Source organism: Rhinoderma darwinii, chromosome 10 (assembly GCF_050947455.1).
Source record: "Rhinoderma darwinii isolate aRhiDar2 chromosome 10, aRhiDar2.hap1, whole genome shotgun sequence".
Taxonomy (NCBI): Eukaryota; Metazoa; Chordata; class Amphibia; order Anura; family Rhinodermatidae; genus Rhinoderma; species Rhinoderma darwinii.
This window is the reverse complement of record NC_134696.1, coordinates 50,798,774-50,819,951: the sequence shown is the minus strand read 5'-3', so window position 1 is coordinate 50,819,951 and position 21,178 is coordinate 50,798,774. Positions and strand designations below refer to the sequence as shown.

The window sequence follows — 21,178 nt, the reverse complement described above, 5'->3', positions numbered from 1 at the left end:
TGATTAACAGCAAGCAGAGATTTTGAAAACCATAACAAATTAATACAAAAAGTATATTGGAAAATTATATAACTTTTAATTATACAGAAAATAAGTTTAATTTGCTGAAACTGGTCATCCCCTTTAACCACAAACCAGAAGGTCCAGTTTCTAATAAACACCTGTCAGTCCCGTATGATCACAGGCGGCTACTTCTCTATGTCTCTGCAGAAGAATCAGTTCCCCGCCCAGGAGAGAGAAAATGTTGTTCCTCAAGAGAGAATACTTTTTGTATAATGTCCTGTATACAATAAAAAGTTGATTTAGGGAATCTAATTATGAGTCTTTTTGGTAATCACATGGCGTTCTCAACTCCATGCACCGTAGCCCAGGCACAGTCTTTAATAGGCACACACTACAAAAGATCGTACTGCGCATGCGCCGAGTAAAGAGCTTGACGTGTTCGCGTTACAGATAGTACGGGGCCAGGCATGAACACGCTGATTACCCTGCCTGGCCCCTGTCAATCAATGTAAGAAGAGAGGGAGGGGGGTTGAACTGGGGAGGGAAGAAAGAGCATTTAGGTGCAATGGTAATGTCCTCATTGCACCTAAATGCTCATTAGCATAAACTTAATAAAACTTATTTCTCTACAAAAGAGGCAGTAAGCAGAAAATGCAAATAAACGCTAGAAACAGGTTAGCCTCCTCTACAATACCCTGCTACTAGTTTAACTTGGACATTATAGTAACAGACTCCCTTTAATTATATGTGCACTTACGGCCAACAAAGGGTGGACTATATGATTACAATACCACCAGCAAATACCACCCTTTGTAAGGCTAAGTTCACACTTGCGTTGTACAACCTGTTTTTAGATCAGAGTAAGGATAAAAACGGATTAGTTAAAAATCCCATTGTAATTAATGGTATTTGTAATTGCATCCGTTAGCATCCGTTTGCGTCTGTTATGTCAGTCGTCTGTTTTTTTTTACAGAGATAAAAGTGCAGAGTATGGGACTTTTACTCCCTTCATCCGTTATTTTTATTTCAATGGTATTTTTAACTGACCCGTTTTTTTATCCTTATTCTGATCTAAAATTGGATCGGAGTAACAGATTCTTCAACGCAAGTCTAAACTTAGCCTAACTAAACCTGAGAGATTTAAGACTTGCCTAGACTGGATGTAATTGTATCCAGCGCTCAGATGTGGGTAGGACTAGGTCAGGACAGGCTTTCAGCTTCTATATGTAAACAAGAAGTTTTTCACTCACTGACAAAAAGCAGATGTGTTAAAAATGGAGCGGAATTGAAAAAAAAAATGATATTAGAAAGTTGAGTAACTTTTTATTCTAACTAAGCCTTATTTGTATAACACCTGAACTGACTTTTCACTTTTCACCAGTTTTTCTGTTGCTACTTTTCCATTTACTCTGTTTACTTGTTCATTTTAATTATTTTTCCTTTATGCTTTTTTTTTTTTAGCAATCTTCTCCTCAAGTTCATCAGCCGCCACCTCCTCCAGCTCTGAATGGGTATGTCATTTCACGAGTGCTGGTATTTTTTCACTTCATGCTTATTAGCTTTTCTTAATATTGATTTTAGAGGAAACAAATACAGCAGAAGGATTCTATAGCGATAGGCGACCAAAATAAATACAATGCGGTGACAAACCTACAATGGACAAATATACTAATCATGCAGCAGTGGCCATTGTCTGATTCTCCTCCCTAGAGTCCTTTAATCTGCTCAGTTCATCTTGTCATATTGTCTAACATCTTTGACTGAACAGTAATGAGGGTTTTACACTGGGCAATTATTGGGCAAACGATCGTTAATAGAACGCTTGATCATCTGCTGATCGTATCATTTTAAAAACTAAAATATTATCGTTGTCGGCAGCACATCTCCCTGTGTATACAGGGAGACGCGCTGCCGACACGATAATAATGTATGGGGACGAGCGATCATAGTAATGAGCACTCATCCCCATACTAGCTCCTTTTGACAGGAGCAAATGAACACCGATCAACGAGCTGTTTCGTTGATCGGCGCTCGCTGCACCGGCCAAAATCAGCCAGTGTAACAGGGCCTCTAGCTTCATGAAGTGTCCTTGCTCCTTGGGAGTGTGTAATGAAGCCATTGAGAGAAGTCATAATAGGTACCATGCCGCAGATGGCCACAGCTCCACTACACAGTACAGAGTGGAATTCCGTAGAGCTTTGTCTGATACCACATGTATATGACTGAATGATGTTCCTGCACCGGTGTTGTATGGATCCATAATTCGGTGCCCATAGAAATCTTGCAGGCCATACTGTACCTTTGTTTGCCTCTGATTTTATACAGAGGCACAGAGAGGTTTCTTGTTGCAGATTCATACAGAATCTGTGGAAATAAAATCTAGGTGTCTTCCACCTGAAGGAGTATAGAGGCACCATACGGCGGCACATGGAGTGCCTACGACTTTGTAATCCGGAGCTGTAGCAACTCTTTTTCCCGCCGTGCAGGCTCCATGCAGAGTACATGATATTTATTGTATAACATGCACTAAATTCTGCATATTGCCAACATATTCTACAGAGTTGTACAGGAAATATTAATTTCTACTTTAGCCTCAGAGAGAGGGATATTTTTTTAAAATGTAAAAGGGTTTTCCAGAATTTTATAAATAAAGCACATTGAATTTTGACTATTATAAAGGACAAGCATGTCAGATGCTTATTATTATTATTTTTTTTTATATATAAAGAGATCGAAGACCCTGTTTACCCAAGGATTGGTGCAGTGCACACGAAAAGAGCTGCATGACACACATTATAAATTTTTACTGTTTTATTTTGCAGCCATCAAGAGACAGACAGCAAATGTGCGAGCTGCGCTTACGATTTTGTTGCCAGAAACAGCACTGAGTTGTCAGTGTTACAAGGAGAAGTATTGGAGGTATGTATTATTTCTAGGCAGGCAGTCCATTATTAGGCGCATATTCTCAGGATACAATGGGGTATTGTGAAAGTTTATTCTAAGGCCCCATGCACACGAACGTGTTTTTGCGGCCGCAATTCCCCCGAAAATGCACGGGAGAATTGCGGCCCCATTCTTTTCTATGGGGCCATGCACACGACCGTAGTTTTTACGGTCCGTGCATGGCCCGGGAACCCGCACCGCAGAAAGAACGGGCATGTCCTATTACGGACATCTTCTGCAGTCCGGGCTCATTGAAAACAATGACGGCGGCCATGTGCATGTCGTACGATTTGCGGGCGGCCCGCGGCTGACAGTCCGCAGCCGGCCGACCCGGAAATCACGGCCGTGCACACGGCCACGGTCGTGTGCATGAGGCCTAAATATGGGATTTTGCGAGATCTCTATCACTCGGTTGCCCAGAAGTAGTGTGTTATGGAGTGAATGTCCACCCTTAAACAACATTTTATTTTTATTAATCTATAAGTCCAAAATTCTGTATTGATTAATTTCTTCATATTTCTATATAGCAATCTGAGCTTTGCCTTTCTGATACAAAGTTCCAAATCCCTTTCATAGACGTTAACAGTTAAATTATAAAAATTCTGTCTGCCTGCAGCCGCCATTAGGGGGAGCTTTTGAGCTTGCTGCTTACTGTTTATACATTGGACTCAATAATAACAACACTGTATGCAGTAAGCTCTTCAGCTCCCTCTAGTGACAGCTGCAGGCAGTCAGCATGCTATCTTTAAAATCTCTGCCTGTGCAGGGGAATTGGAGCACTATATAAGAAAAGCAAAGCTTACTCCACTGTAAAAAGTATATTAAGAAACTAGACAGCACAGTATGTTAGACATAAAAAGCGACATGATGTTAAAAGCTTGACGTTCACTTTAATGTTCATTCACTATAAATATCACAGCATTGTATAAATCTTCTAAACAACCTAAGTATGTCTAATTTTTCCACTCCTTTTAGGTTTTGGATGATTCTAAGAAGTGGTGGAAGGTGCAGAATCGCTTTGGACAGGTTGGTTACGTACCTTACAATATACTGCTTCCAATCACTGCAGCAGAACTCAACAAAGCAAAAGAAAATGGTGTCCCACCCGGGAGTCCAGTAAAGGTATGCTGAATTTTCTGAATTTGTGAATTTTCTGAATTTCCCGTTGAGTGACAATAGAGGCAGCTGCTCCTGATCTTAATGGCTGTTTACAACTGTGTCCCTATTAGGTGTCCATTTAAAAAAAGCTCTGTCACTAGTTTAGTAATGCCCTATCTCTTACCTCATCTAATAGGCGCTGTCACACCGATAATGCTAGTGAAAATTGTGTCCCAAAAAGTTTATTATTTTAAAAGTTATGAACTTTTTTTCTAAATATGCAAATAAGGCTATACTAGACAAGTGGGTGTCAACAGCAGCAATTCTCCTGTGGTGGAGTCTCCTCACAGCCTCTGATGCTGTCCTATCAGCATGAAGCTGCTTCACACAGTGTGAGAGACTGAGACTGGAGGAACGGGGGATCGCTTCAAATAGCCATATCTCAGGCTGTGGTTCTAATGGCATATGAAAGATGAGATTCAAAACTTTCATATGGCACTAGGATCACAGTTCTAGCTGTAAAAAAACCGGAGACATCACCAGTTTAAAACACAGTTGGAGAATGGAAGCTGTATACTATATACTATACGATCACACTGTGTTTCTAGGCTGGGAGGAAGAGAACTGTATGACGCTGCTTGGACAGCGTCATACAGAAAACATTACACCGCCCAGAGTGAAAAGAAAAACTCACCTCCCATTTGGCTATTATAGCCAAATTAGCATATTTAGAAATATGCTCATAACTTTGCAAATAATAAAAGTTTTTGAAAAAAAATTAGACTGTAGTTACCAGCAGCATAGGAGAAAGGGAATTAATAAACTAGTGACAGATCCTTTTTAAGTCATAATCTCATTGTGATACTACGATAACATTCAATTGCAGACCTGTTCTATTCATTCCGAAAATGTTTTAACACATGAAATGAACAAATTTTTACTCTTTCTTCCAGAAGTCACAACCACCAACACCTCCCAAAAAGCCATCAAAATCAAGTCTTAACCACCCAGGGCAGTGGGATACAGTAGACAACCAACATCCAGAACAGACTATTGGCCGACAAGGTGGGAATTGAAACTTTACATTCAGCGACTTTTTATGTAGATGACCAAAATTTTATCGGGAAAAATAAAGGTTCAACCTGCAGAGGCGACAAGCCTTCTTTACTGTGAGAACAGTGAATCTATGGAATAGCCTACCGCAGGAGCCATCACAGAAGGGACAGTAGATGGCTTTAAAAAAGGCTTAGATCATTTCCTAGAACAAAAAAATCTTAGCTCCAATGTGTAGAAATTTTTTACCTCCCCTTTCCCGTCCCTTGGTTGAACTTGATGGACATGTGTCTTTTTTCATCTGTACAAACTATGTAACTATGTAAATTATTTCGATTAAAATACTCTAGGTAATTCTTTTAAATACAAATACCCCTGACACAACCAGGATTGAATTAAATAAGCAATCCACAATTATCACCGGGAGTATCCAGAAAATTACATCTAGATGGCGCGCACTTCCTATGGATAAACTCCAGGGATACAAATATGTTATCACACAATTAGTGAAATTTCTAAGCACCAAATACTGCATACCATGACCACAACACTGACACTTCATAACTGTCCCAACACGTTTCCCCAACCTAGTTAGTTGATCAGGGGACAATACTGGACAATGTGTGTAATTGGAAATCTTTAAAAGGTATATATACATATATAATAAATAGTTGCTTGTATCGGTACATTTGTACCAGATTACAACTAACGACTCCTGGGAGTAAAGATGAGGCCAGGAAGTCATGACAGACTATGTGGAATGCCAAGCCTCCATCTACAGCTTCTACATACCAGCATGTTATGTAAAATGGATCATCTTCATCCACCTGTTCCTTCCTGAACCAATTGTCATCTTTACTCCCAGGATTCGTCAGTTGTAATCTGGCACAAATGTGCCGATACAAGCAAATATTTATTATATATGTATATATACCTTTATAGGTCTCCAATTACACACATTGTCCAGTACTGTCCCCTGATGAACCAACTAGGTTGGGGAAACGCGTTGGGACGGTTATGAAGCGTTAATGTTGTGATTATTTTATGCAATATTTGGTGCTTAGAAATGACACTAATTGTGTGTGAGAGAAATGTTTGTAACCCTGGAGTTTGTCCATAGGTGGTGTATGGTACCACGCCACCTAGATGTAATTTTCTGGATACTCCCGGTGATAAGTGTGGATTGCTTATTGCTTCAATCCTGGTTGTATCAGGGATATTTGTATTCAAAAGAATTACCTAGAGTATTTTAATCTGAATAATGAATAAAGGTTATGTTTTATGAAGAGTTCCCACTCTGTGATACTACTTGTTTCTTTGAGGAACCCACACGTTGATTTCAGTGATAATATAAGTTGTCAATTGTATTTTCTACTTGAATGTTTCCTCAGAAAAATTTGACAGAATAAACAGTATGAATGAAGAATTGCTGCTCAGACTGGCAAATGGCCGGACAGCGCCTCAGAAGAGCCTAAATATACAGAAGATGTCAGATACCTCCATTCCACTGACTGATGAATCCAGCCCCCCACAGGTCTCTGCTTGGCTCCGGGCCAAAGGCTTTAACACACTGTAAGTCTTCACCTTAGGTCTGACCCTCATATAATTTGTAAGTCTTGTTTATATGTCACCAGGAGTTGGCATGACTTGTTTTCTAATCATTTATTATACTGAAGGGCTTAATAATGTTGCTCTATGAGAGGTATCAAGAAGTTAAAGAGGACATGTCAGCTCTCCTAATATGTCTATTTTAGTAAATTCTTGTATTCTCTAACTATGAAATTAAAATTTTAAAGCACCTTTTCTTAGTACTCTACCTCTTGTTGTTCCTTTGTTATTCCTCCAAGAAACTTATGAGCAAATTGACAACTAAGCGTTAACATTTCCCTTGTCAAAGGGGCGTGTCCCTACACAATGACACTTTCAGCACTGATTGGACAGTGTGAGACTGTGTAGGGACACGCCCCCAACTGGTAACACTCAGTTGTCAATTTATTTATAAATGTCTAGGAGGAATAACAGAGGAACGGCACAGAACTGAGTAATGAGGATAGAGGCAATGGAATCGTTATTTCATGGGGCATGCAATTATTTACTAAAACAGACATGTCTGAAGTGGCAGTGGGAAATATATGCAAATTGAATTTCTCCACAAGAAAATAATCTTCTTACAATGTAAGTCAATGTCCTACTCGAAGAGAGGCTTTAAAGGGGTATTCATGCCAAAGACACTTGTCTGATAGTTGACCCACATCTGGGACCCCACTGTGCAGAACAGGGAGGTCGGCGGCGGCAGCCACTAAGAGGGGGAGATGCAGAAGAGAGGTTGACACACCCTGTTGACGTGTACTGCAAAAAGCAGGTCAGGGAATCCCCCTCTACCCAATAGGTGATGGTCCCAGATGTTCAACCCTACAAATCAGACATTTATGGCATATCCTGCAGTTGTGTTATAAATGCTTATGCTGGGATACCCCTTTAAATGGGTTCCTCCGGAACATCCTTAACATAGTACATCAATATTGGAAAGGTGGGGGCCCACTTGAATGGGACTAGCTGCAGTAGCAGGCAAACCCACTCAAACAGAACAGCTGCTGTGCCCACATATACAACAAAATAGACGCAGCACGTGTAGGAACGCCGCAACCCCTATATTGTGCTGATCAGTGGGGATCAAGGAAGTCAGACCCCCACTGATCAAAGATTGATTGCCTATTCTAAGGACAGGCCATCAATAAAGCAATAAGAAGTGAGAAAGTATCCAGCGCTGAGACCAGGAAAATCTGTTAAAATTGGAAACTTCTTCCGAGTTTTATTAACGACAAGGGGTGTTAAAAATAGACAATCTGTGTTGATTCAAAGTCCATATGGCTAGTTGAAGGGGAGAGGCGGGTGCCTACGCGTTTCAGACAGGCCATCAATGTCATAGTCCTGGCAGAAGGTATTAGCTAACCAGAGACATTAATCTGTAGACAGATCTGTTGCTACTCATCAGCACGCAGTAGGTTAGCTATGTGAGATGCTTTTTAAGGATCTGCCAACAGTTTCTTATCTGCTTCTATGTCCATCAGGCATTTTTAATCTTTAGATATTGGAACAGCAGGACACTAAGAATAATCTTCGCTGCTAATAAAAGCCAAAATTAAATATGGACAACCCCCTTTCAGAATGCAGCCGCCCACCCTGGTGACCAGCAGACTGTCACTAACCTGGCTTGCTAAAGCCCTGGCAATCAGCTGCTATTGCCGGGAGAGGCAGTGGGTGGACGAAGCTGCAGTACAAATTTAGTATTACATGGCACCTATTGAAATAAACAGCCGATTACAAAACATGAATATATCTACATACTGTAAAATCTTGATGCTAATAATGATCCTTTCTATTGCTATTTTAGGACTGTGAATTCCCTCGGAGTGTTAAATGGAGCTCAGTTGTTTTCTCTCAGAAAAGACGAGTTTAGAGCTGTGAGCCATGAAGAAGGCGCTAGAGTATACAGCCAGGTCATGGTGCAGAAGGCTCTTCTTGAGGTATGAAATTACACACACAAATTTACAATGGAAACCAAGGCGGATCCGTCATATGACGGATACCACTGGCACTCGACAGACCCTATTGAATTATAATGGGGTCTGTCATGGTGTCTGTTGTTTTGACAAGAAAGATAGGGCTGCATACAGCACTATTTCTGCATAAAATATGATGGAATTTGTGACGGTAGCTCCAAACGGAGCCTCTGTAGCAGCCTAACCTATAGCATAACCTATAGCATAACCATATATGAAGTTATCAACCAATTCACCAGATCCCTTATTTACCGTATATTACGGATCTAAACCAGTGGCCCCAGCCTTGAACTCTCCAACTTTTGTAAAAACTACAACTCGCAGCAATAAAGCACGCTGGAATTGGAATTTTGCATTAGTTGGAGAGCCACACAGTGGAGACCACTGATCTAAACAGTGTCATAGAATAGGTGGTATTCCCAATGGCACTGACACGGTAAAAATGGCCATGGCTGGCCTCGATGATCACTATAGCTTTCAGCATATTCTACATAGCGCCTGTTGCATTTACTATACAGACTATCAATGTAGAAGCCAGCAAATCCTTAGTAATGTCACTTCAGAGGTTATATGCTGTTATTATTACTGGTTTGTCCTGCTCCAGGGGCGGACATACCGCATGTGCAGCCGGTGCAGCTGCACAAGGGCCCCGCGTGGGAAGGGGGCCCGTTCCTCTGCTGGCCGACTCAGTTCTCAGCTGCGCGATGCTGAGGACTGAGACAGAGGCCCGTGGACCACTGGCGTAGCTATAGGGGTCGCAGCGGTCGCAATTGCGACCGGGCCCCGAAGCCAGGGGGGCCCACGGCCCCCCGCACCACATCAATAAAAAGTTACTATAGTAACTCGGGCCGCGGGCCCCTGTTACTATAGTAACATACTTTACTTACCTTCCTGGTTCCGGATCGCAGCGGAGGTCCTGACGTCAGGCGCTGTGCGCAGCGCATGACGTCACAGCGCTATGCCGCCGCGCACAGCATCGAGACTACAGAACTCCCGCCGCGGCCGAAGAGGAAGGTAAGATAGCCCTGACTGGCGGGGTCCGACTCCTGGGACCCGCCAATCAGCTGTTTTGAAGGGGCCGCAGCACTCGTACGAGAGCTGCTCCCCTTCATTCCTGTCACTTCATTCCGGTCACACTGTGAATCGGTTTCGGCGATTCACAGTGTGGGCGAGTAGTGAAATGAAGGGGAAGCAGCTCTCGTACGAGTGCTGCGGCCCCTTCAAAACAGCTGATTTGCGGGTCCCGGGCGACACATCAGCTATTGATGGCCTATCCTGAGGATAGGCCATCAATGTTTAGGGACTGCACAACCCCTAAGCCTACGATGTAGCAGGCTTAGGGGGCCCATGAGACAGGATCACAGATTGTGTGATGCTGTCTGCTGGGCCCTGTATCTAAGCCAATCACATGGTAGGCTTAGATACATGGCCCATGCGTGATCCTGTCTGCTGGGCCCTGTATCTAAGCCTACCACACTGTAGGTTTAGATACAGGGCCCCAGCACACAGTAATCTTATACTGTATAAGATTACTGTCTGCTGGACCCTGTATCTAAGCCTACCTTGTGGTAGGCTTAGATACAGGGTCCCACAGACAGTATCACACATGGGCCCTGTATCTAAGCCTTAGGGTATGTGCACAGACACTAATTACGTCCGTAAGTGACGGATGTATTTCGGCCGCAAGTCCCGGACCGAACACACTGCAGGGAGCCGGGCTCCTAGCGTCGTACTTATGTACGACGCTAGGAGTCCCTGCCTCGCTGTGGGACAACTGTCCTGTACTGTAATCATGTTTTCAGTACCGGACAGTTGTCCGGCAGCGAGGCAGGGACTCCTAGCGTCGTACATAACTATGATGCTAGGAGCCCGGCTCCCTGCAGTGTGTTCGGTCCGGTACTTGCGGCCGAAATACGTCCGTCAATTCCGGACGTAATTAGTGTGTGTGCACATACCCTAACACATGTGTTACTAATCATTTTTTGTGTGTTTTCTTACAGGTTCGGTCGTTGGACTACGGCGGATTCCAGGACTACTTCGATGACAGCTTTTTTTTTTATTAATAAAATGGTTAATGAGGGTTGTGTTTTTTTTTTTTATTTCAATAAAATATTTTTTCTATGTCTTTGTGGTTTTTTTTTAAACTATATTACTACCGCCTTAGTAATGGCCGCCGGCTGATTGACAGCATCCATTGCTAAGGCAGGGCTTAGTGTTAGCCGGTGCAGAGGCTAACACTAACCCCCTTTATTACCCCGGTACCCACCGCCACCAGGGGTGCTGGGAAGAGCCGGGTACGATCCAGTACCTGACCATCTGTAGTGATGGTCGGCCACTGGGGTGGCCGCAGGCTGGTATTATCAGGAGGGGAAAGGCCAGATACAGTGGCCCTTCCTACCCTGGTGATGCTAGGCTGCTGCTGCTTTATTGTATCTGGCTGGTTATGAAAATGGGGGGGACGCCACGTCATTTAAAAAATAATTGGAAAGAACGATGTCGGGTCCCCCCCAATTTTCATAACCAGCCAGATACAACACAGCAGCAGCAGGCAGCATTACAAGGGTGGGAAGGGCCACTGTTTTTGGCCTTCCCCAGCCTAATACTACCAGCCTGCGGCCACCCCGGTGCCTGCCCGTCACTACAGCTGGTCGGGTACTGGTTTGTACCCGGCTCTTCCCAGTACCCCTGGTGGCGGTGGGTACCGGGGTAATAATGGGGGTTAGTGTAGACTCTGCACCGGCTAACATTAAGCCTCGCCTTAGTAATGGAGGTTGTCAATCAGCCAGCGGCCATTACTAAGGCGGTGATAATAAAGTTTAAAAAGATACAAGCACATAGAAATTTTTTTTATTGAAATAAAAACACAACCCTCATTAACCATTTTATTGAGAATAAAAAAAACGCCGTCATTGAAGTCCTCGTATCCGAAGTCCAACAACCGAACCTGTAAAAAAAACACAAACACACAAAAATAATCAGTAACACATAAAGAAGCAAAATTATTATTCTTACCTTTCCTGGGTCCAGCGCTGGAGCCGCAATGTCAGCGAGCTGGGCCCTGTATCTAATCCTATCATGTGTGATACAGTCTGCTGAGCTGTGTATCTAATCCAATCATGTATGATACTGTGCTGGGCCCTATATCTAATCCGATCATGTGTGATACTGTCTGCTGAGCCACTGTATCTAATCCTATCATGTGTGATACTGTCTGCTGAGCCACTGTATCTAATCCTATAATGTGTGGTACTGTCTGCTGAGCCACTGTATCTAATCCTATCATGTGTGATACTGTCTGCTGAGCCACTGTATCTAATCCTATCATGTGTGGTACTGTCTGCTGAGCCACTGTATCTAATCCTATCATGTGTGGTACTGTCTGCTGAGCCACTGTATCTAATCCTATCATGTGTGATACTGTCTGCTGGGCCACTGTATCTAATCCTATCATGTGTGATACTGTCTGCTGAGCTGTGTATCTAATCCTATCATGTGTGATACTGCCTTCTGAGCCACTGTATCTAATCCTATCATGTGTGATACTGTCTGCTCAGCCACTGTATCTAATCCTATCCATAGTTTATAGGGTCGTAGTGCTATAGATATGCTATGCTGTCTCCTATACACACACTTTTTTTTGGGGCGGACACATATGTATTGGGGCTATTTCCCGGACATTTTAAGCCCTGAGGGTATGTTCACACGGCAGCGTCTGTTACGGCTGAAATTACTGTGCTGTTTTCAGGAGAAAACAGCACCGTAATTTCAGCCGTAATGGCATGTGCAGGCGTCTTTTGCTGCGTCCACTACGGAAGTAATTGAAGCTGGTTTTCCATGGAGTCCATGGAAAACGGCTCCATTTACATCTGAAGAAGTGACAGGCAGTTTTTTACGCGCCGCCTTTCGACAGCGGCGCGTAAAAAAAAATGACCATCGGCACAGAACATCGTAAGACCCATTCAAATGAATGGGCAGATGTTTTCCGACGCTTTTGAGCCGCATTTTCGGATGTAATTCAATGCTAAAACGCCCAAATTACGTCCGTAAATAGTGTGTGTGTGAACCCAGCCTTAGTGACGCCCCGGCTGCTAGTGCTGCATTGTTGGGTCACTTAGGAGACCCAGCGATGCAGCTGAAAGCGGACCGTCGGCCATGAGAAGTTTGCGGGGTGGGGGGGGGGGGGGGGGCCCTGGCACATTATCTGCACAGGGGCCTTTTGCAGTCTGTGTCTGCCACTGTCCTGCTCCTATGTGATCACGGCTGGTTAAAGCTGAACCTACACTTATACAGTATCCTAGGATATTGCATACACTTCTGGTATTGAAATCACTCCTTCATGACAGTCTGTAGTCACATAACTGCAGGACCAGAATACACAGGTTTTTTTGTAGTCTATAACCATTGAGACACATAGGTCTGCATAGGAGCTGTTTACACAAAACGGTAAGATATTTTTAAATCAAGACTATTAGCAAAGTTGCTACATTTTGAAAATGCTTTTAAGTATACCCTTGAACAGAAGTGCAATTCATTATTTCGTGATTTTCCTTTAGGACTCTAAAAAGATCACAGAGCTGGAGGCTGTGATGGAGAGACAAAAGAAAAAGGTGGACAGTGAACTTGAGAAAGGCAGCCTTTGAAGGCATTTATTGGGTTACTTGGACTTTAAACAGATGCTATTTAACGTCTTCCAAAGAATATATAAATATATAATATATGAACTGAAATATATGAATTTACCAAAGACGCCTCTAGTCTCATCTTCTGGAGAAGCTTTCTTTATGGAGCTACTGAAGAAAAAGGACCATTCCTCTGTGTATCCAAAAATGTAAATGGCCAATGCCTTATAAACGACGGGATGGGAAGTTCTGCAAATGCACTATGCCTTATTTCCACATTCTAAGAATGAAGAATTTTTATAAAGCCCAAGATATTGGTGACCACTTCTGCCCGCTTATCTTCTCGCTCATCTTGGTTATGGTCAGGAATACAGTGTTCTAGTTTCTTCCTTCAGGGTTTGTGATCAGATCATTATCATCTTTATTGTTACCAGTCTATATATGTTACTAATCTTTAGTCTATTGTTATATTTTTCTTATTTGAAATATTGTTTTTGCCAAAGTTTAGAATTTCTGTGTTTTACATGTTGGTGACTAAGGGCAAATCACCTGTACGGGTATTATAGGACGAAAGCCTGTGAGCTGCAATGTATGTATGGACTCGGAGACTGTGATGACAAGCAACGTATTGATTCTGATAGAACTGGCATGGTTTATATTTGCTTAACATTTTACAAAAATCATTACAAATATTTAGGTGGATTTTTGACCCACCCTGTATATACCGTATATCTCAAGTGGTGGGTCAGAAATCTCATGTATTGCGCTGTAATTTCTATTTTTTTCATTTGTATTTAGTTATGTCTGTCTGTCTACCTATTTAAATATATAATAATAAATTAAAGGGCTATATATTTCTGTAAAAATACTTTCACTGTGATCGCAATGTCTACTTGGTACTTTATGCTGTATGTTGGGTGTAACATGACATGCAGTATAATACAATGAGTTTCTTTACCTACCACATCTGTTTTATTAACCACATAAGGCTTCGTTGAGATCTGCGTCGGGACTCCGTTTATGGGTTCCATCTGACCTTTCCGACAGGGGAACCCATGAATAGAATAGAAACTGAAACAAACGGAAACCATAGGTTTCCATTTGCATCACCATTGATTTCAGTGGTGACGGATCTGGTGCAAATGGTTTCCGCTTGTCCCCGTTGTGTAAGGGTTCCGTCATTTTGACGGAATGAATAGTGCAGTCAACTACGGTATTGAGTCCGTCAAAACTACGGAACCCTTAAACAGCGGTGACAAACGGAAACCATTTGCACCGGACTCGTCACCATTGAAATCAATGGTGATGCAAATGGAAACCTATGGTTTCCGTGTGTTTCAGTTTGGATTCTGTTTATGAGTTCCCCTGATGGAAAGCTCTGACGGAACCCCTGAACGGAGTCCCAACGCAGATGTGAACGAAGCCTAGGGCTGGGTTCACACGACCTATTTTCAGACGTAAACGAGGCGTATTATGCCTCGTTTTACGTCTGAAAATAAGGCTACAATACGTCGGCAAACATCTGGCCATTCATTTGAATGGGTTTGCCGACGTACTGTGCAGACGACCTGTCATTTACGTGTCGTCGTTTGACAGCTGTCAAACGACGACGCGTAAAAATACAGCCTCGTCAAAAGAAGTGCAGGACACTTCTTTGGACGTTTTTGGAGCTGTTTTCTCATAGACTCCAATGAAAACAGCTCCAAAAACGGACGTAAAAAACGCCGCGAAAACGCAGCGAAAAATGCAGCGAAAAACGCTGAGTTGCTCAAAAAACGTCTGAAAAGCAGGGGCTGTTTTCCCTTGAAAACAGCTCTGTATTTTCAGACGTTTTTGGTCACTACGTGTGCACATACCCTAAGACTTCTTTTTCTGGATGGTGTTTAGGCCATTGTGATTGTAGAACCGGCCACGGTTTTTCATATGTAAATAAAGCTTAAAGGGAATGTGTTGCCAGCAAAACATGTATTTTTTTTTTTTAGTTAAACATTTAGTGTGTAGGTGATTAAACATTGTTCAAATTTTTTTTATTTTTTTCACGAGTCAGGAAATATTATAAATTAGATTCTAATTTATAATATTTCCCAGTGCTGGTCACTAGATGGAGCTATTCCCAAAATTGCAGCATTGCATGTGGTAAAGCAACCACATTGCTTTTTGCTGCAAAATTGGGAAAAAAGCACTCGCTCTAGTGAGCTCTGAGAATCCCCCCCTCCTTTATCCTGGCTAGTGCCGGGAGAAACGAGGGGATTGAACGGTCTAACCTCCTACACTGTGTGTCGCCATTTTTTGAGCTAACACACAGTGTAGTAGGTTTACATACAGTAGTAAACACACACAAACACGAACATACATAGAAATCTCTTACCTGCTCCTGCCGCCGCGGCTCCCTCCGGCCCGTCCGCTCCGTCTGCTGCCGCTGGTCCAAGTGCACAAGTCCATGCGCCGTTCCCACACAGACGGCGTACACAGAAGTGGATGGGACGGGCCCCGTTCGCAGTCCCTATGGGACTGTGGCTGCCGTATTCCATGTCTGTATGTGTCGTTAACAGACACATACAGAAATGGAAAAAAAATGGCAGCCCCCATAGGGAAGAAAAAGTGAAAAAATAGAAAAAAGTAACACACAAACACACAAATAAATAAAAACGTTTTTAATAAAACACTAACATAAAACTGACATGAAAAAAAAAATTTTGGTGACACTGTTCCTTTAATCACTGTATAATGAAAAATCCTCACCATGTACAAGATTTTAGTTTTATCAGTAAATGAGAACTTTCTTGTTTACATTCAGAGGCAGAAAACCCTAAGGCCTCATGAACACCACTGTAGCCCTGTGCACGGCCGTGATTTCCGGGTCGGCCGGCCACGGAGTAACAGCCGTAAGCCGCCCGCAGATCGCGAGCCGTGCACATGGCCACGGCCATTATTTTCAATGAGCCCGGACCGCGAAACACGGCCGTAACAAGGCTTGCCCGTTCTTTCTGCGGTCCGGACTCCGGGGCCATGCACGGACCGTGAAAACCACGGTCGTGTGCATGGCCTCATAGGAATGAATGGGGCCGCAATTCTCACGTGGATTTTCGGGTGAAATGAGCCGCAAAAGCACATTCGTGTGCATGGGGCCTAAATATCTAGTCTTGATCTCAGCTGAGAAGTGGATACAATTGTATCCAGTCTAGGAAATTGTAGACTGATACATTGTAGCAAACCGGCAGAAAGGTTTGCGCCGCTGATGATGGTTTAGCTCACAGAGCTAACTGAAACATGGAAGTGTACACGTAGTACACACGGGAAGCACACTGTTGCAATCACGGACACACGGATCCGAGAAAAACGGCCGTGAAAACTGTGATGGAAGTGTGCATGAGGCCTTAAGCTTCTTTAAAGAGGCTCTGTCACCAGATTTTGCAGCCCCTATCTGCTATTGCAGCAGATCGGCGCTGCAATGTAGATTACAGTAACGTTTTTATTTTTAAAAAACGAGCATTTTTGGCCAAGTTATGACCATTTTCGTATTTATGCAAATGAGGCTTGCAAAAGTACAACTGGGCGTGTTGAAAAGTAAAAGTACAACTGGGCGTGTATTATGTGCATACATCGGGGCGTGTTTACTACTTTTACTAGCTGGGCTTTCTGAAGAGAAGTATCATCCACTTCTCTTCACAACGCCCAGCTTCTGGCAGTGCAGACACAGCCGTGTTCTCGAGAGATCACGCTGTGACGTCACTCACAGGTCCTGCATCGTGTCAGACGAGCGAGGACACATCGGCACCAGAGGCTACAGATGATTCTGCAGCAGCATCGGCGTTTGCAGGTAAGTCGATGTAGCTACTTACCTGCAAATGCTGATACTGCTGCAGAATCAACTGTAGCCTCTGGTGCCGACACGATGCAGGACCTGTGAGTGACGTCACAGATCTGCACTGCCAGAAGCTGGGCGTTGTGAAGAGAAGTGGATGATACTTCTCTTCAGAAAGCCCAGCTAGTAAAAGTAGTAAACACGCCCCGATGTACGCACATAATACACGCCCAGTTGTACTTTTACTTTTCAACACGCCCAGTTGTACTTTTGCAAGCCTCATTTGCATAAATACGAAAATGGTCATAACTTGGCCAAAAATGCTCGTTTTTTAAAAATAAAAACGTTACTGTAATCTACATTGCAGCGCCGATCTGCTGCAATAGCAGATAGGGGCTGCAAAATCTGGTGACAGAGCCTCTTTAAAGAGGCTCTGTCACCACATTATAAGTGCCCTATCTCCTACATAAGGAGATCGGCGCTATAATGTAGGTGACAGTAATGCTTTTTATTTTAAAAAAACGATCTGTTTTCACCACTTTATTAGTCATTTTAGATTTATGCTAATGAGTGTCTTAATGCCCAAGTGGGCGTGTTTTTACTTTAGACCAAGTGAGCGTTGTACAGAGGAGTGTATGACGCTGACCAATCAGCGTCATGCACTCCTCTCCATTCATTTAGGCAGCGCATAGGGATCCTTTTAGATCGCTATGTGCTGTCTTATACTAACACATTAACGATACTGAAGTGTTTAGGCAGTGAATAGACATTTCACAGGATGTCTATTCACAATCTCTGCACTTCGTTAATGTGTCTGTGGTAGTTACAGCAGAGCACAGCGTAATCTCGTGAGATTACGCTGTAGATGACAGGTTACAACAAATCTAAAATCGCTAATAAAGTGGTTAAAACAGATCATTTTTTTAAAATAAAAAGCATTATTGTCACCTACATTATAGCGCCGATCTCCTTATGTAGGAGATAGGGCACTTATAATGTGGTCACAGAGCCTCTTTAACTTGACTTTTTCAATGGCTTTTATATGGCTTTTGTTGTGTGATATCACGATGCAGCAAGTTATCACAGTCAAGATAAGATGGCTACATCCATACCTTGTTAAAGGTTTTTTTTCAGGATAAATGTTGATGGCCTATCCTTAGACTAGTGAGGGTCCTGGGGTCATGAACTGATACTTCATATAAACGGAACTGAGCTGCTGTACCAGGCACAGCCACATATGCTAGCAAGCTGCCACGCCTAAAAAATTAAGGGAAATTGGTGCTTGCTAGAGCGGGTCCCGGGGGTTGGATGCCTACTGATTACAGATTAGTGAGGGCCCCGGGGGTCAAGACCTGATACTTCATTTACATGTGACTGAGCTGCAGTTTTTCTTGAAAAGCCCTTTAAACTTAGGCCTAATTCACACGAGCGTGTTCGGTCCATGATATACAGACCGCATGTTGGCCGCATTTCCCGGACCGGACACAGTTGAGGGAGCCGGGCTCCTAGCATCATTGTTTTCTATAACTCTAGGTGTCCCTGCCTCTCCGCGGGAATACTGCCCCGTACTGAAAACATGATTACTGTATGGAACAGTTTTCCCGCAGCGAGGCAGTGACCCCTGGCATCGTACATAACTGGAAATACGGGAAATACTGCCGACATGCGGACCATATATCCCGAACCGAACACGGTCGTGTGAATTAGACCTTAGAGATCCCTTGTATTATTAGTCAGGGAAAAATCATTCCTTCGTATTAGCTGGTTCAATAGAAATTTAATGAAAAACTGATGGTATGTTTACTGCCCCTCATATAATTATATACTGACACATCTCATTGCCCTGCATCTTATAATGGATTAATCTATAGCTTGACCTTTGGATATGTTTTATAAAACGTAGCAGCAAATCTAATGTAAAAGTTACCCTACGAGGAGCTGTTTCTCAGCCCAGGTTGGCTGCATTGCTTATTTTGATGGATGCAGGTATCCCCTCTCCGCAGGCCATACAATGCTAGCAAACGAGAGTGTGGGAGTTAACCCAAGGAGACGATGAGCAACCAAGAGCCAAGTCCTCTTGTCCTAGATAATTAGGGGTGGGATGGTGTTAACCAGCACTGGCATGAGGCTCTATTTTAATCTTTGCTATGGGGCATCCTCACCTCGATGTACGCCCGTTTTCTTAAAGTGTACCTATCACTGGAAAAGGTGGGCCTGTTTTATTTGACCATTAGCCCATTAGCTCCTTAAGAAATCATTTTCTTAATATGTTATTAAAAAAAATGTGTAGTCTGATCCTGAAGCCATACTGTATGTTACTCCTTGCTGTTTGTAGTCATTAACAATGGATTTACATAGGCCTGGAGAGAAGCTATATACACAAAACGGTGGGATTTAAAAAAAAAAAAATTTGCAAATGCGAATATTTCATTTAAGCCAAATCTGTAATTAAAGTTATCATCAACCTTATTGATAAAATAATATAAACTCATAGATGTAAAGTATGAGAGTCCTGGATGAGAATCATTTAATAATTTCACATTGACCTTTCACTGGAAAATGATTTATTAAATCCCATGCTAATATTGTTATAAAAGAAAACATACAAAAGACTGAACCATAATACAGATAAACTATAAGTACTATGCAGTTCATTACAGACTGTTCAAATGGGTGAAGTGTGAATTTTACTGCTAACATAAGTCCATTTTGTTCGCTTTCCATGTACAATAGGGAGACTGGCATAACACGATGCTGCTTTTGCACCAAATGTTGAGCTTTTTTATTGGATCCCATAGTTAAAGGGGTTGTCTGGGCATGGGGCGTTTTTTCATACTGATGACTTATCCATAGGATAGATCAGTTGTATATGACCGGTGGGGGTCTGACAACCGAACCCCTCACCGATCAGCTGTTCACCCCAGAGGAGATACAGTATCAATACCTTTGGTACATATATGCTTGAGCTCAGTAATTTAAGATTTGATCTCTAGGCTGTATTTTATTCCCCTCTTCTTAAGTGGGGAATAAAATACAGCTTAGAGATCAAATCTGGAATTACTGAGCTCAAGAATATATGTACCAAAGGTATTGATCCTGTATCTCCTCTGGGATGAACAGCTGATCGGTCTTGATGTAATTCGATGTAATTCTAGAGAACACATGCATTATTTTATCTTTATTCACATCTACTATTTAGCATGGTGGATAACCTATTGTCATATGTTATTAAAGAAAGAAACAAAGTGGATGAAGATATACTGTTTTAGGCATCATTTACACGAGCGTAATATACGCGTGTGCGACGCGCGTGCTTTTCACGCGTGTCGTACGCACCTATATTAGGCTATGGGGCAGTGTAGACAGTCCGTGGGTTTGCGCAGCGTGAGTGCGCTGCGTAAAACTCACGGCATGTTCTATATTTCAGCGTTTTTCGCGCATCACGCACCCATTGAAGTCAATGGGTGCGTGAAAACCACGCAGGTCGCACGGAAGCACTTCCGTGCGAACTGTGTGATTCGCGCATCAGCTGTCAAACTCTGAATGTAAACAGAAAAGCACCACGTGCTTTTCTGTTTACAAACATCCAAACGGAGTGTCATAATGATGGCGGCTGCGCGAAAATCACGCAGCCGCGCATCATACACTGATGACACACGCAGCTGTTAAGTGCATTTTGCGCACGTAAAACTCAGCGTTTTTTGCGTGCGCAAAACGCACATGCTTGTGTAAATCAGGCCTTAAGGGGTATGTACACTTTTGCAGTGTTCCAATGTATCCAAAATAGAAAATGAAGAAACTTTGCAAATAGACTTGATAAAAAATATCCTACATTTTTGTACATACAGCCCCTGTGCAGAGCTATGTTTCTCCATGGTAACAGACTGCAAACAATCCGTGTGTAGTCTGAACCTGCACTCGTTTTGTTACGCTCTTCCATCTGCCCCCATTCCTTAATCAAATGGTAGGATGTTTTTAACATCTGGGCCAATTTTATTTTTTTCATTTATTTACTCCCCGCCTTCCAAAAGCCATAAGTTATTATTTTTTTTTTGTCGATGTAGCCGTATGAGGGCTTTTTTTTGTGGGACGAG

The 21,178-nt window shown here is 42.8% G+C and overlaps 1 protein-coding gene across 1 annotated transcript in view; it reads left to right on the top strand.

Annotated features, from left to right (window-relative positions):
- The window catches only part of EPS8L1 (EPS8 signaling adaptor L1), a 53,457-nt gene extending 39,223 nt beyond the window's left edge, over nucleotides 1-14,234 (top strand). Inside the window, exons 15-21 of the mRNA XM_075838845.1 lie at nucleotides 1,465-1,514; nucleotides 2,826-2,922; nucleotides 3,922-4,068; nucleotides 4,998-5,109; nucleotides 6,489-6,669; nucleotides 8,492-8,624; nucleotides 13,214-14,234. Coding sequence (XP_075694960.1) covers nucleotides 1,465-1,514; nucleotides 2,826-2,922; nucleotides 3,922-4,068; nucleotides 4,998-5,109; nucleotides 6,489-6,669; nucleotides 8,492-8,624; nucleotides 13,214-13,300 — 807 coding nt within the window. The 3' untranslated portion in view covers nucleotides 13,301-14,234. The remainder of the gene's footprint in view (nucleotides 1-1,464; nucleotides 1,515-2,825; nucleotides 2,923-3,921; nucleotides 4,069-4,997; nucleotides 5,110-6,488; nucleotides 6,670-8,491; nucleotides 8,625-13,213) is intronic.
- The last annotated feature ends 6,944 nt before the right edge of the window (nucleotides 14,235-21,178 follow it).